The 14,162-nt window shown below is 38.9% G+C and overlaps 1 protein-coding gene across 1 annotated transcript; it reads right to left on the reverse strand.

The window, feature by feature from the left end:
* On the reverse strand, nt 514–10,763 carry LOC109841787 (protein argonaute MEL1-like). The gene is made up of 23 exons (XM_020410729.1): nt 10,506–10,763; nt 8,612–8,802; nt 8,397–8,525; nt 8,174–8,307; nt 7,974–8,083; nt 7,646–7,749; nt 7,353–7,491; nt 7,121–7,237; nt 6,870–6,977; nt 6,714–6,785; nt 6,252–6,380; nt 5,672–5,789; nt 5,213–5,334; nt 5,038–5,134; nt 4,803–4,843; nt 4,154–4,281; nt 3,943–4,005; nt 3,794–3,857; nt 1,697–1,829; nt 1,066–1,139; nt 889–983; nt 770–801; nt 514–685 (listed from the first exon to the last, which is right to left on the reverse strand). The coding sequence occupies exons 1-23, from the start codon at nt 10,761–10,763 to the stop codon at nt 561–563; spliced, it is 2,583 nt and encodes an 860-aa protein (XP_020266318.1). The 3' UTR covers nt 514–560.

The following is a 14,162-nucleotide window of genomic DNA, read 5'->3' on the forward strand; positions in this document are numbered from 1 at the left end:
AATTATAAAGTCTGGGTTGTAAGCATGACACAAAGCAATTTATTGTAAAAATTCTTTTTCAATTCAAACCTATGAGTCAACTCCATGACAATTGATTATTGAGGAATGCAATTATACTACAAGTTTTACTATTTCTTTACTGCATGACATAAAATATATGAGGGCTTTTCTTGTAAATTACTATCATCAGTTGCAAAGCTTAGGAGGACTTCATATTATGAGTTATGTATTACAAGAATAGTATAAGACTTAGTGATGCTCGCAGAAATGTCTCTCGTTACGTTAGCTCGTTTTTGTTCATTTATTTATTTACCCAAACCGAGCTTGAATCAAAGGTCATGAGCCTCTTGTTACGTAAGCTTTAGTGCTTAGTAGAGTGTCGAGAAAGAAAGACAAATTTCACAAAATCTTTTTAAGCTTTGGTACAAGGTATTAAGTGCATTCTGATCTATGATGTTAAATAAGTACCAAAAAAATATTAACCCTAACAGTCTTCCCGTTCCAATTAAACCAACTGTACATAAACTTCACAGAAACAAAAAAGCACGCACTCCCCTCTTTCAACAATAGAACATGACTTCTTTGACATTATCCTTGACGTGTGGAATAGAACGGATGTCAGCACCCCCCTCAAAGTAGTACCTCGCTCGAAAGGCAGCAAGATGCGCATAGTAAACTGGTGGAACTGCAAACAGGAAGGAAAAAAATATGAAACAATACAAAGGAAAGAGAAAAGCACTTGTAAGTGAAAGCAGAAGAGATAAATTACCAAGTGACACTGAACGGGTGCATCGAGCATAACTGTAGTCAATCAAAACCAGAGAAACTATTAAGTAATAAAGAATAAGAATTACAAGCTAAATAAAGAACAAGGAAAATGAGACATACGTGTAGCACAAACTATTGGTTAGCCCTTGAAGCTGATCAGCAGAGAACTCATTATCATCCCAGAGCACATGATAATGTGCAGGTCTGCTAGTACCCTGTGAAAGGATCAGCACAGTTTCAAGAACAATAACTTGACCAGCAGAATCTGAATGAGAACCGGCGAATAATAGTTTTTACCTGTACGCCAGAATGGCTGCAGAGAAAAAAGTCAAACTCGCTGGGATGACAGATTTTCCTGTCCACAACAGTTCCTATGCACAACAAGAACGCCTTAAGTTTTCATGCTTTAAAATATTTTGGATGGGGGCATCATTCAGTTATCTCTCTATTTGGATGGAGTTTTCTTTTCCAGTTTTAACCAACGAGGCATGGTCTCGACGGGGTTTTCTTTTCCAGTTTTAACCAATGGGACATGGTTCCATGTGATACTCGAAGAAGAGCAACAATAGAGCCAAATCTTTCACAGATCTCTTCATGTGTCAACAGCTAAAATTAGTATCAGAAGCAAATAATTGAGTACGCTAGGCAAGCCTATTTGGCTTATTGCGCTAGCGTAAGCAACATATTTATTATTATCGAACCAAAACCCGGTTAACTCTGGATACCTACCAGGATAAAGACGTGAAGGAATCCCGCATCTTTACCACTTTGTAGTATTATTATAATCAAACCTAAAACCAATAACTCCAAATACATACCAGGATAAGATGCGGGCATCTTTACCTCTCTCTGTAGCATTATTATGGGATTATATTACAGATATCTACAAATGCGTCCACTGAGATGGGCATGATTGCCTGTTACTTACCTGGAAGTATATTCCGTCTCCCGTCAGTTTGCTCACTTCCGTGGGTCTCAGGGAACAAGCGGGTATGGTGCCTCTTCTGCACAACCACAAAGGTGACACCCGGCCGGTAGCCTTCACGTAGAGATTGACAAGCCTGGTTATTACATGCACAAACAGATGTAAATATAATCTGTTAATGGAAAAACTTACTTCTAAACTTATGACCATTGCACTTCTAAAACTCATTTATTCTAGCATTTTAATTTGATATTCCAACAGGATCATGGGGAGGTTCCCTAGTTAAAAAAAAGAAAGGAAAGGCCTTTTACACTAATTTATAACTGATCATCAATCTACATATAAAAATGTCGTATTCAGAATGAGAAGAGCCAAATGATTCTTTCTTGAATGTTTAACCAACAGTTGCTTTATAGAAGCAAAGTCAATGAAGAAGATGGTGAACGTGGTATCACCAACGTAAACATATATTGTTTTTAAATTAAGGACACAAACTGCAATAAGTAATAGAATGAAAATATTGTATTTTAAGCGGAGGAAAGGAATGCGTTTATTCCAAAATGATGATGTGTCAACTACAAAATTATTAGAAGACGAGTGGACTTTTTCCGAGAGTACTACTTTAGTATGATTTATTTGATCTCGAACTTAAAACAAGTTGACTTTTCTTAATTATTTGAAGACGAGGAACTAATATATGAAGAACTATTATAACCGCGGGTTTAAGTAAAATAATAATATAGAAGTAAAGCGTTTTATACAAATGGACACGACATCAAACTTATACTAAATCAATCTTCCTTAATTGAAACTGAACGGCACAAGAGAATGTTGAAGGCTCTTTCTTATAAAAGGTGACGTCCACACTATATTCAATTGATGTTTAAATGATGTAATCCCTGAAATTAAATAGATCATTTAGACTAAGCAGTTGTGTATGTGGTACTTTATACTTCTTTTATCTTCTGAATTTAAAATTTGGCATAAGCATTTTCATCCAAAAAAAGGGAAAATTGCTTCTGGCCCCCAAAACCCTAACAAGTATTCCACCCCTCAAGACTTTTTTAACGATCCCAAAGTCCCCACAAGAATTTCTTATGTTCATTTAGCCCCCAAAACCTGTTCCCACGTAACTCATTGTTAAAAAAATTCAAAATGGCCTTTGATTTAACCTCCTCCCACTTCTCAAAACTACTTCTCGTCAATTGTGTCAGCTCATCTCTCTTCTGTCCAAGCAAACCGACCATCCCCATTTCAAAACCCTAGCCCTAAATCAACCCACCCCAGAGCAAACACCTTGATCTGAAAATGACTGATAAATCAACTCCCAAAGCAGTCGCCCCTGTCAATCTCAACGAAGATGACGATGCGTCATAGTATGTCATTGCAAAAAGACATTCGAGCGCAGTAGAGTGGACTGAAGCTGGCACATCAATTGCTGATGTTCTAGAGGACATCGCAACTAGTCATCCTTCTCCCACAAGTCCAGTTCAACTCAAAAATCCAGTCTAGCACACAGATGTAGAGGGCAACATCGGCATCGACGACGCCTCTATAGCGCTTCTAGATCTAAAGAGAGGAACAAATAGGAGCGAAACAGAAGAGACACATAAGACAACCGAAAAGAAGTGAGTTTTACCGCATAATTTAGTTGTTGGCATCAGAAATCATGACCAGTTGATACGGAGGATTGTAAGGCTTTCCCCTATCATATATCGTCCACACTCCTTGTAAGAACCATTTCTAATTCTCCTCATTCTCTTGGTCACATACGCTATAAGTAAGGAAATATTACATGGTTGCCGTTATACCCTATGGCACTAAGTAATATACCTCTGTAACAGTCTTTAAGAAATGTTCCATCAAAAAATAATGGAGGTCTACATCCAGCAATGAACCCTTTAATACAACCATTATAAATGATGAACAAACGCCTAAACGTGTCGTCATTATCGTCAATAGCAACAAAGCTTCTTGAATTAGTTGTTAGAAAATATAATCTGTTAATGGAAAAACTTAGTGGAAATTGTCAGCCGTTCACCATGCATCTTAGTTTCAGGTCAAATATACACAAACAGTAAACTAAATGAAAACACTTACCTTTTTTATTGCATCCACTTCATGCAGAAGAACTTGGCTAAACTGTGTTTCACTGACGCCGTCCCTGCACATGTAAATAGGATAATTTTAGGGGTTCCAGTGCAGTAGACATGACAGCTAAAAGAATGCATTTGGGACATGAATCAAACCTGTAAAATATAATTCTTTGGGGTTCATGTCCTGTAGCACTATTGAAAGATCGAAGCAGGTCTCTGCAGGAAAGCAGAGGAAGGAAAACGTAAAGCTTGAAGATCTAAACATGCACTTTCAACAACATTCCAATATCAAGCAATCTAATGATGTACCCTAAGAAAAACAAAAAGAAAAAAAGGAAAAGAAAAGAAAACAAGAAAATTTTACCTAATCATGCCACCGTGGCCACCTTGTGTGGTTGTATAAAGATCTTCTATTATCTCCTTCCTAGGTGGTTGGGATGAAATAAGGGCTTTGTACTTCGTCACTTCAGGCCAATCCATTGATGCAACAACCTAACATATCATGAAAAAAAATGCGCAAGTTAAAAGGACAGACGTGTGAATATGTGATCTAACTCTCACCAAATCACAACATCACTCATAACATTAACAACCAGAGCATAAGGTTAACAACCAACTCATAAGCTTAACAACTAGTTAGGATAATAGAGGCATGACAGCTAAGGTATACTTATTTAAATAAAACAAGTTTTACCATTTGTAGGCTGTCTAAAAATCACTGCAGATAGCTGATCCCCATCAAACACTGATGATGGAAGTTACAATTTAACGGCTTCCAGAAGACTATAATTTGAAGACTTTCATGTGGATCGATAAAGGTTACAATCTGACGACATTCGCAACAACTGATGAAAGCTCTAATCAACAGCCTTCCATTTGAGAAATCAAGAGTATGTATGCAAAAGATAAACGCAAACACCTTGATAACACAAAATATGAATACATATATGTTTAGAAAAACACAATTCAAAGAATAAGTATAATATAACATGATTGACAAGAAAGAGACTGACGGCAGCTATGGATGGAGATGCGCCATCTCCTGCCGTGGGATGTGTGACATCAGCCCCAACTGATGAAAGCTCTAATCAACAGCCTTCACAATCAACATCAGGAGTTACAATCTGATGACTCTCATATTCTCAAGGAGCCAAGATGAAGATTACAAGATGACGATCTTTGCAACGCTCTAGCAAAAGAGACTACAAATCGACGGTCTCTTCAAAGCGCCATCTCCTGCCGTGGGATGTGTGACATCAGCCCCAAAAATGATGGTTGGTACATCGGTTACTATAGTCATTTTCTTACTAAGAACATCTGACAGAACAGTGTTACGACCTCCGACCTGTTCAAGAATCATGCAGGCAAATTAAAAAGGCCATCCATGATCAAACTGGAAGCTTAAGAACACAGAAACACAGACCTTCACATTAATTTTCAAAGCCACATTTTCCAGATATTTTCGATTGCAAGCCTTAACATGCTTAGATAAGCAACATTGTGATATGAGCCCGAGTTCAGTTTCACAAACACGCTTGATTGTACCTGGCAAAACTGACGGAGCAAACCGAACCCTATGGGGTAGGTTTGGTCGGCTCCGTCTCGTCGAGATAACCGATTTTTATATATACTTCGTCCAATTCCGACTTACGGTTTGAAAGTTATGACCTGTTCTTCACAGAAAGTTATGTTCTGAAGTCCGTCTGCAAGACTGGACTTCGCTTGAACATTGGACTTAGCCTGAAGCTCACCAAGCCCGCCTAAGGCTTGCCTCTACATTACAGAATCAAAACCTGCGTCCCAGGTCCAAAAATGCACAATTCATGCGGAGCCCAACTCTGCGTCCCAGGTCCAAAAACACACAGTTCATGCGGAGCCCAACTCTGCGTGGTTCCTCCTCCCAAAGCAGTAGTTGCTTGAGCATGCACAGTTCTTAGAGCTGCCTCCACGTTATTAGCACGTTCATGGAGGTCTTCGATTACTGGGTCAGGTTCAATAGACTAGAAATACATAGCAAAATGAGCAAAACACAAACATGAATAGTAATCGAGTCAATAAAGAAAAACTCTGCGTCCCAGGTCCAAAAACACACAGTTCATGCGGAGCCCAACTCTGCGTCCCAGGTCCAAAAATGCACAATTCATGCAGAACCCAACTCTGCGTCCCAGGTCTAAAAACGCATAATTCATGCAGAACCCAACTCTACGTCCCAGGTCCAAAACGCAGAGTTCATCTCTGCGCAGCGCGACCTATGCGTTTTCAGCCTAAAACAGGCTCAACTCTGCGTTTCAAGTCTAAAACGCAGAGTTCGGGCCCAGAACGCTGTTTTTAGTGTTTGACTCGTTCAAGTACGATTTGAACGGTTCCAGAACCGTTTTCTCCCCACGATTTGAGGGGATCACAGCAAAACACAAACATGAATAGTAATCGAGTCAATAAAGAAAGAAAGAATCGTGCAGTACCATTCCAAGTCTTTTACAGGTAGAAAACAGTCTACCGCAGAAGTGTCTTACTGCAGCATTGTTACAATAAAGTTCGTGGGAAAAATTAACGCATGCCCAACTATAAATTGTTCCACCATTATACATTTTCTGAAAAAAGAAATAATGATAAAGTCATTCTTCAACAAAGATATTGCTCAGGGGGAAATAAAGTTACTACTGCATTGTACATAGAAAAGACAACAAAAACAAAAGAATTTAAATGCTAGAAATTAATATTTTCATGACAAAAGACTTTAAATGCTAGAAATTAATATTTTCATGATAGGAGAATGGACTTTAATATACAATATTAACCATCTAGTAACCGAAAAATGACTTTCACCTGGTACTTAAAAAAGCAAAGAAGTCTTCTACATTTATTAACCATCCCCGAAACAAAAGAACAAATATCACTGGTTCTAATAATGAGGAGACTTTTACCTTATTGAACATACTCCACGCGCCACCTTTTGGATTCCATGTCTTATCTACTCCAGTATTATGGTACTGGAGCTGAAGATGCAATAAAAAAGAAAAACTGACAATTAATATTTTCACCTTGCTATCCAACAAAGCAATTGCAGATCAAATAACTACCTTTGGTGGAAGAAGGACTCTCGCTTCAACAGAGGTCAGCTGCTTGGCCACCTTGATGCCAAACTCCTGTGCATATTCATCATCTTCATAGTTGTTCTCCATGACTATCTGCAGTAGCAATCAGGCCATTCACAATCATCAAAGTGTACAAAACTGACTAAACTATTCATAAATAAGATAAATTTCAATATTTTGATGAAGAACAAAGAATAAAAACATCCCAGCACCCCACTACAATCAAAGTATCTGACCTTCCTTATACTCTCCTCTCTTTCGTGTGGGCGTTGACAAGTTGCTCTCAGTATTTCAGTAACCTGCTTCTCCTCCAATTTCTGCAAAAATCTCTGACCTTCCACAATTTTACAGACCTAGAACAATAAATAGATAAGCAGAAAGTTTAATCAGAACTCAACACAACATAGCATTGACAGCCATCAGTAAGAGTAAATAACATTGTATTGCTAGATAACAGTTAAAGCAAACCTCCATTGGCAGGTGTGTTGGGTTACTGCCACTGCCAGACTGTAAGCAAGGCCATGTAAGATTGACAAGTTTGCAGTTATACTTCTCCTGAAAATACTGCACCACTAGCTTTTTGTTTCCCTTGTCATCTACAGGAAACCTAACAATATCGACGAGCAGACTATCAAAAAACATACAAGAGCAAACGAGCAACTAACTTGAGTAGACAAGTCATAAAATTATGTAGAAAACATGAGGACAGAAAGTATACAACTTAAGATAAATATATATCTAGAGAAGACAGGAAGTGTTACATCAATTGGGCTAAAGGCTCATTTGATAGACCATTAATCTTGTAGCGTCTGCTCGTATCCCTATGAGTGACTCCAACTCGAATCCCTCGTAGGGCTTTTGTCAACTGTGGATTTGACATAAAAAATATAAATTAAAAATATATATATCCTACATAAACAAGTTTTAACCTAGAGATATTAAGAGAGAAGCATTAAATTCCAATGACAATGAAAATAAAAGGTATTAATCATCAAGGTGAGTAGCAGATACAAAACATACAGCAATACGCTGTTTCTCTGTCAAGGTACGCTATTAATCATCAAGGTGAGTAGCAGATACAAAACATACAGCAATACGCTGTTTCTCTGTCAAGGTACGCTGTGCATCTCCGATGTTTAGGTACTCCTTAGCAAAGTCTATAACTGGAATAGAGTGGTAAAAAGGAGTGGCAGCGGTACCTGCAGATTAAAACATGTCACAAACTACATTAATTGCAATTAGAAAAGGAGGGAAGTAGGACCAATTTGAGATAAGTTCCCACATGTTACCTATGTTTAAGGAGAGCCCCATCTGCGTCGGACGAAGCTTCTGATAGTATCCTCTCCAACATTCCAATCCACCACCAATATCTTCTGTTGCCCCTAAATCCTTTGAGAAAAAAGATCTCGCTATTGTGACATACCTGAGGAAAAGAACAAGATAAACGGTGGTTAAACATAAGCATAGCAAACTATCAACCAGAGCTATGATTTATGGTCACAACATCATTACTTTTGTGAGGGTGACTCCCTAAGAACAATGTCCAGAGCATCAAACTGCCTCCCATGAAGTAACTGATCCAGATGATGGAGATCAGCATGTCCGGCACACTTGATGGTAACATCAAATTCCTTGTCGCCACTGAGCATCAAATGGCAAGCATAAGCATAACAAGAAAAACTGCAGTGCTAACAGCACTAAGCAACAAGACATAGGTGTTCGCTCACCGGTCCTTTTCAGCTAATTTAATCTTAAACTGCTGAGATGTAAAGGGCAAAGCTCCAGCAGTGTAAAGAGATTTCATGCCATCATAGGCTGGTGTTCTGCGTTCTAGATGGGAGTCCTTGTAAATTTTTACAAGCTCACTAATAATCTTCCTACAAACAGCCTTTGAAGTCACTTTTGGTGTTATGGCAACCTGCTCCAGCCAAAGAAATAAGATAAATAGCAATAAAATGAGCTAATTAAATACACATTAACTGCAGTTTATAATGCAGTGTCCTAACAAAAGAACCGAGAGCACAGGACTGCAAATGACACTGAGAAACAAATACGTGACTAAAGTTTAAAAATGGAATACATACTATACTCTCTTCTTTCAAACACCTTTAACACATAAAATATTCTGAAACTAATTAGCAAAACAAGATATATTATAGCTCCATTCTGTCATAAGAACTATCACAATTATGAAAATAAATTGGCGAACCATTTAAGCTGGACTCAGGAGAGACCAACTTTTTTATTTCTTTTTAACCATGTGGATGAAGCTTAGAAAAGGTTGTGCATGCTCTCATAAACAACACCAGCATCTCCAAAATTCTGAAACTATTTACTAACAATAGAAAGATTTTAGGTCAATTTTTTCATCTGTACCATCACAGTAATCAAAATAAACTTGTTATAAACATTTAAATCTGTAAAGAAACTGGTTTCTTTTAAAGGTGCAAAGGGAGGAAGGGGAAAATGTGTTAAGAAGCACAATAAACTTCAAGTTCCTAGAGCAATCTTAGAAAACTCGATATCTTCTTTGGACTTTCTACCTTACTTACACGTCCTCTAACACAACTTAAGCTTGCAGAACTAACTAGACTCCAAAATGGTTCGAGTCCCATAAATCATAACTATATACAGTTGGCACAGAATGATAACATGTATCACATACTGCTGAATTGAAACATTTGATAATAACTTTAATAAACATTAATTCCACTTATAGGCTTTTCATGTTATACTGGTTTAAAATCCAATCATCGTCCCTTTAAAAGTAGAAATCATATTTTCAACAAGATACAAATTGAATGAGTTCAATGACAAGGCATGAAGTTTCAAGATATACAAATTGAATGAATTCAATGACAAGGCATAAAGTTTCAAGATATATATGAATAAAAGACATTGCTAGGAAAATACCAAATAGTAGGTGCATGATAGCTGGATCTACAACTTCACCAAAAAGAATCCCTAATTTTAACACAGTAAAGAAAAAATCTAAGCAAATAACGTAACTATGAGATTTCACAAGAAAATATCAAACAATCCGCAGCAAATTTGCAACGCTTAGAAGAATAAAGAAGATAAGGTTAACAACATTAAGTATATTAAACTAAGAACCCAAAAGTAATCTACATAAAAATAGAACAAATCCTACAGACAGAATCTACTGTAAGGTTCATTTATCTTTGAACAAACCTAAGTAAGATACGTGCATCAATTAGTGGGAGATGTCAAAACAAAATACCGCATAACCCACAACGACTTAACACTAATAAGAATAAAAAAGATAAAGATTAACAACAGGAGCACTGGATTAAACTAGATCTAGAACTTAAACCCAGAATTACAACTTAACCACAAAACCCAATAAAATCTGCACAAATGAACCAGCGGTTAAAAGAAAATAAAAACGATGAGACTAAGGACACCAACACGCATTAAATCAGATCCAGAACAAAACCCAGAAGGCCCTACAAGATCTACACGAGAACTGAACAAAAAATAGCCATCCAAAAATGGATGTACAACCTAGCACCCAAAAATCAGAAAAAACAGAGCGAAAAGTGATGCTCTGTGCTATCAACTTGAAGAAGACGAAAGTTAAGGGTTAGAAGAAAAGCTCACATCATAGCGATGAAGATTGCGGCTCGCGACCTCGACGAGAAAGTGATTTGCTCGTACGATGCACCTCATCCCCTCCATCCCAAACCCAGGACGCTGCAGGGGCCGCCTCGCCTCTGATGACGACGGCGGCCAGCGCAGCGCCACCGGAAGCCGGCAGTCTCCGCAGGGCCAACACTCTGTTCGAGGCCTGGCGGCCTGATCCCCGGATCCCCAATCGCCTCGCACTCGTCTTGTGAGAGTCGCAGGTGAAGGATCCATCCCGCAGACGTCGAAGAGCCCGCGACAGTGCGATCTGAGGCGCGTTTAGAGATCCGAAAGCTGGAGGCGGACGCACAGCGCTCGCTCTGGCACCTCTCCACGGCCTCGCGTCGTCCGCCGCTCCGACCTCGCGCCGCGGGCCGCCGCGGCTGAAGTCACGCCTCACGGCCGGCCACCTCCTCCTCGTCCGCGGCGGCCTTCCATCTCGCCTCCTCCTCGGGAAGGCCATTAGAGTTTCAAATTTTTTTTTGTGAGCTTAGAATGGAGAGAAGAGAGAGAAGGGATTTTTTTCCTCCCCTTTTCTTTTTTACAAAAAGAGAATGGGGGAGCAGCTAGAAGGCAGTGGCAGTTTAAATACAGGACGACCAGGAGACGGAGCGGCCACGGACACCAACACTGTTTTGACCGAGAACTTGACCCGGGCCCTACCGTCAGACATGAGAGATCCGCACTCGGGTCCCACTCGCTAAGGTGAGCGAGTCCCGCGACGACCCCCACTCTTCTTCGTGCACTGGGCGGGAAATTAGGCGCGTGAAAAAGAATGACAACAATGCCCTCGACTTTTCCTCGTAAGTACGATCGTACCCTCGTTCTGAGCTTGGAGGACAAGAAAACTGCGAACAGGAAGATGGAAGGAGGGGTTGGGGCAGTGAGCTTACCGCTCTTTACCGTTTCTGTGCAATTCCAGAGCCGATGCGGAAAGGCTAGTGTCCCATCAAATGAAGAAACGGGATTTTTGGAGATGGCCAGATGGGTGAGTTGGTTATCATCGTTAGAAAAACTCAAAAATATTAGTAATGCAAAATCCGAAATAAAGGAAATTAGATATTTTGGTCTGATACGGGTAGCAGTCGTGATTTCACTGTCCTAGAAAATTGAGGACCAACCTATCACCCTGGCGCAGTTGATCATCTCCCTCCTAGCGGTAAAAGCTCTCGGAAACAATCGGCCTTTGTACTCGGGCGAGAATAGCAGAGCTTCTGCGCAGATGAAAATGATTACCCATAAATGTAATGAAAACAATAACCGAAATCTTTGAGAGAAAATGAAGGGAGAAGACCTCGCTTACAGAAGAGAGGTAAGCTTGTTTTCTGTGTGTATTTCCGAGGAGGAGAAGGGCTGTATTTATAGGAGCTGGAGGCCAAAGAGACGTTGCTCTAAATCCACACATGTTACTCACGATCCGCGTAACTCCCCGTGTTATCTCCGCATCCGTTACGAACGAGTCAAAAGGAAAATGGTAAAATTTGCTCTAAATACACACATGTTACTCACGATCCGCGTAACTTCCCGCGTCATATTCGCATCCGTTACGAATGAGTCGAAAGGAAAATGGTAAAATTAAATATTTGGGATCCAAAAAAAATGTGTGTTATGCAAAGCTCAAGCAATACAAAGCCCAATATGAGATGAAGCATTACAAATCACTTACTATTCATCTCATTTTCCAATGTGAGATTATTCACAAAGGCAGCCTTTTCATCAACATATAGCCAACAATCATCATATGTGGCGTGTATCATCATCATTAGAAGCGCACCCTTTGGTTATAAAAGAGTAAACAAAATCACATGCAACAGTAAAGGGCAGCACTTCATGTGTTATTTGGACTAACGTCATTTGTACTTCCATAATAAATCTATGATGTGTATAGACTTTTTCCTATTGTTAAGTGTGAGATCCACTTTAGGGAGTCAATGATATGTAAATTTTAATAGAAACTATGATCTCAAATTCAGTTACTTTTTCCTACGTAATGGGGTAAATTATTAATTACTCTCTCACACTAAGACCGCTAACATATTTACGTAAACAGTGGATTTCCTTGCTTGTCAATTGTGAGAGGCCGTAAACAGCTTATTTGAGGCAGTGAATTTCCTCGTATTAAAACCACTAAGGGCCCCTTTGGATTGTATTTTTTGAGAGGGAAAGAAGAAGAAAGCGACACATGTCCTCCCTTTTCAGGGTAAAAAAAAAAACAATCCAAACGGGCCCCAACATCACGCTAAAAAATTCAACTTGCAACTTGATAGGAAACAATATTTTACCCTCCGCGGAGAGAGATTAATTATTTTTTACAAGTTTTTCATGGGCAAATTATGAGGAAAGTAAAGTAGTCGTTCTGTTAATTATTGACCTGCGATTTAGGATATAATAAGGAGTAAGCGACACATGTCCTCTTGGTCGCATATTCGTACTCGTGATATTTTGATATATAAAATAATTTTCTCGTGATTTTAATTACATGAAAGTATTAAGTCTCCACATTATTTACTAGGTATATATGTACTCTTAGTTATCGAAGTAACTTCTTTTGATGGTGAAGTTTGAAAGTTAATGATGACACCTTCCTAATCAAACTATCCCAATCCAAATCAAACTTTGTTGTACATGTCTCCTAATAGGATTTGTGTCCTTCCTAATTAATATGGTAATTAATTGAATTACTTTGATTTTATTACCATTAACATCTTGTCTCATTTCTCTGACTCTGCATCCTCTCAGGAAGTCATGCATGCAAGTGGCGCCTATTTCATTGCACAATGACTAGATAGGGGCAATGTTGACCTTTCATGCACCCTGCGTGCAGTTGAGAACGCCTTGCTCGCTTAAGATTACATTTATGCAATCAAACGCCTTGCTCGGCTTCTAGGATACTGTGTTGAGGGTACTCAAAGGTGAGCTCTTCTTTTGGCATATCACTAACGTGTACCAAGTATTATGGTCTCCCTTACTATTTGTGATGAAACATCTTTATTGAAGTTATGTAATCTGGAAATTAGTCTCAATTTTATATTCTTGCAAGCAGTAATAGTTTGATTGCATCTTACCTTTTTTTTTATTGATAGAACTGATTGCATCTTACTTAATTATCTGTCTAAATATTCAGGATGCTAGTGTATGAATATGTCAACAATGGAAACCTAGAACTATGGCTTCATGGAGCTATGCGCCAGCAAGGTTCTCTTACTTGGGAGGCTCGCATAAAAGTTGTCCTTGGCACTGCTAAAGCGTAAGTCCATCCACAGAAGAGCTTTGACATTTTATTTGATATGTGTATATATATATACAAGGTTCTCTTACTTGGGAGGCTCGCATAAAAGTTGTCCTTGGCACTGCTAAAGCGTAAGTCCATCCACAGAAGAGCTTTGACATTTTATTTGATATGTGTATATATATATACAAGGTTCTCTTACTTGGGAGGCTCGCATAAAAGTTGTCCTTGGCACTGCTAAAGCGTAAGTCCATCCACAGAAGAGCTTTGACATTTTATTTGATATGTGTATATATATATATTACTTGGGAGGCTCGCATAAAAGTTGTCCTTGGCACTGCTAAAGCGTAAGTCCATCCACAGAAGAGCTTTGACATTTTATTTGATATGTGTATATATATATA

This window comes from Asparagus officinalis, chromosome 1 (genome assembly GCF_001876935.1).
Source record: "Asparagus officinalis chromosome 1, Aspof.V1, whole genome shotgun sequence".
Lineage (NCBI taxonomy): Eukaryota > Viridiplantae > Streptophyta > Magnoliopsida > Asparagales > Asparagaceae > Asparagus > Asparagus officinalis.

Coding starts and splice junctions, on each gene's coding strand:
- LOC109841787 (XM_020410729.1), bottom strand. CDS start 10,763: ATGGATCCTTCACCTGCGACTCTCACAAGACGAGTGCGAGGCGATTGG. Junction 5,135..5,212: donor CTTTGAAAATTAATGTGAAG/GTCTGTGTTTCT, acceptor ATTCTTGAACAG/GTCGGAGGTCGTAACACTGT. Junction 802..888: donor ACCAATAGTTTGTGCTACAC/GTATGTCTCATT, acceptor GATTGACTACAG/TTATGCTCGATGCACCCGTT.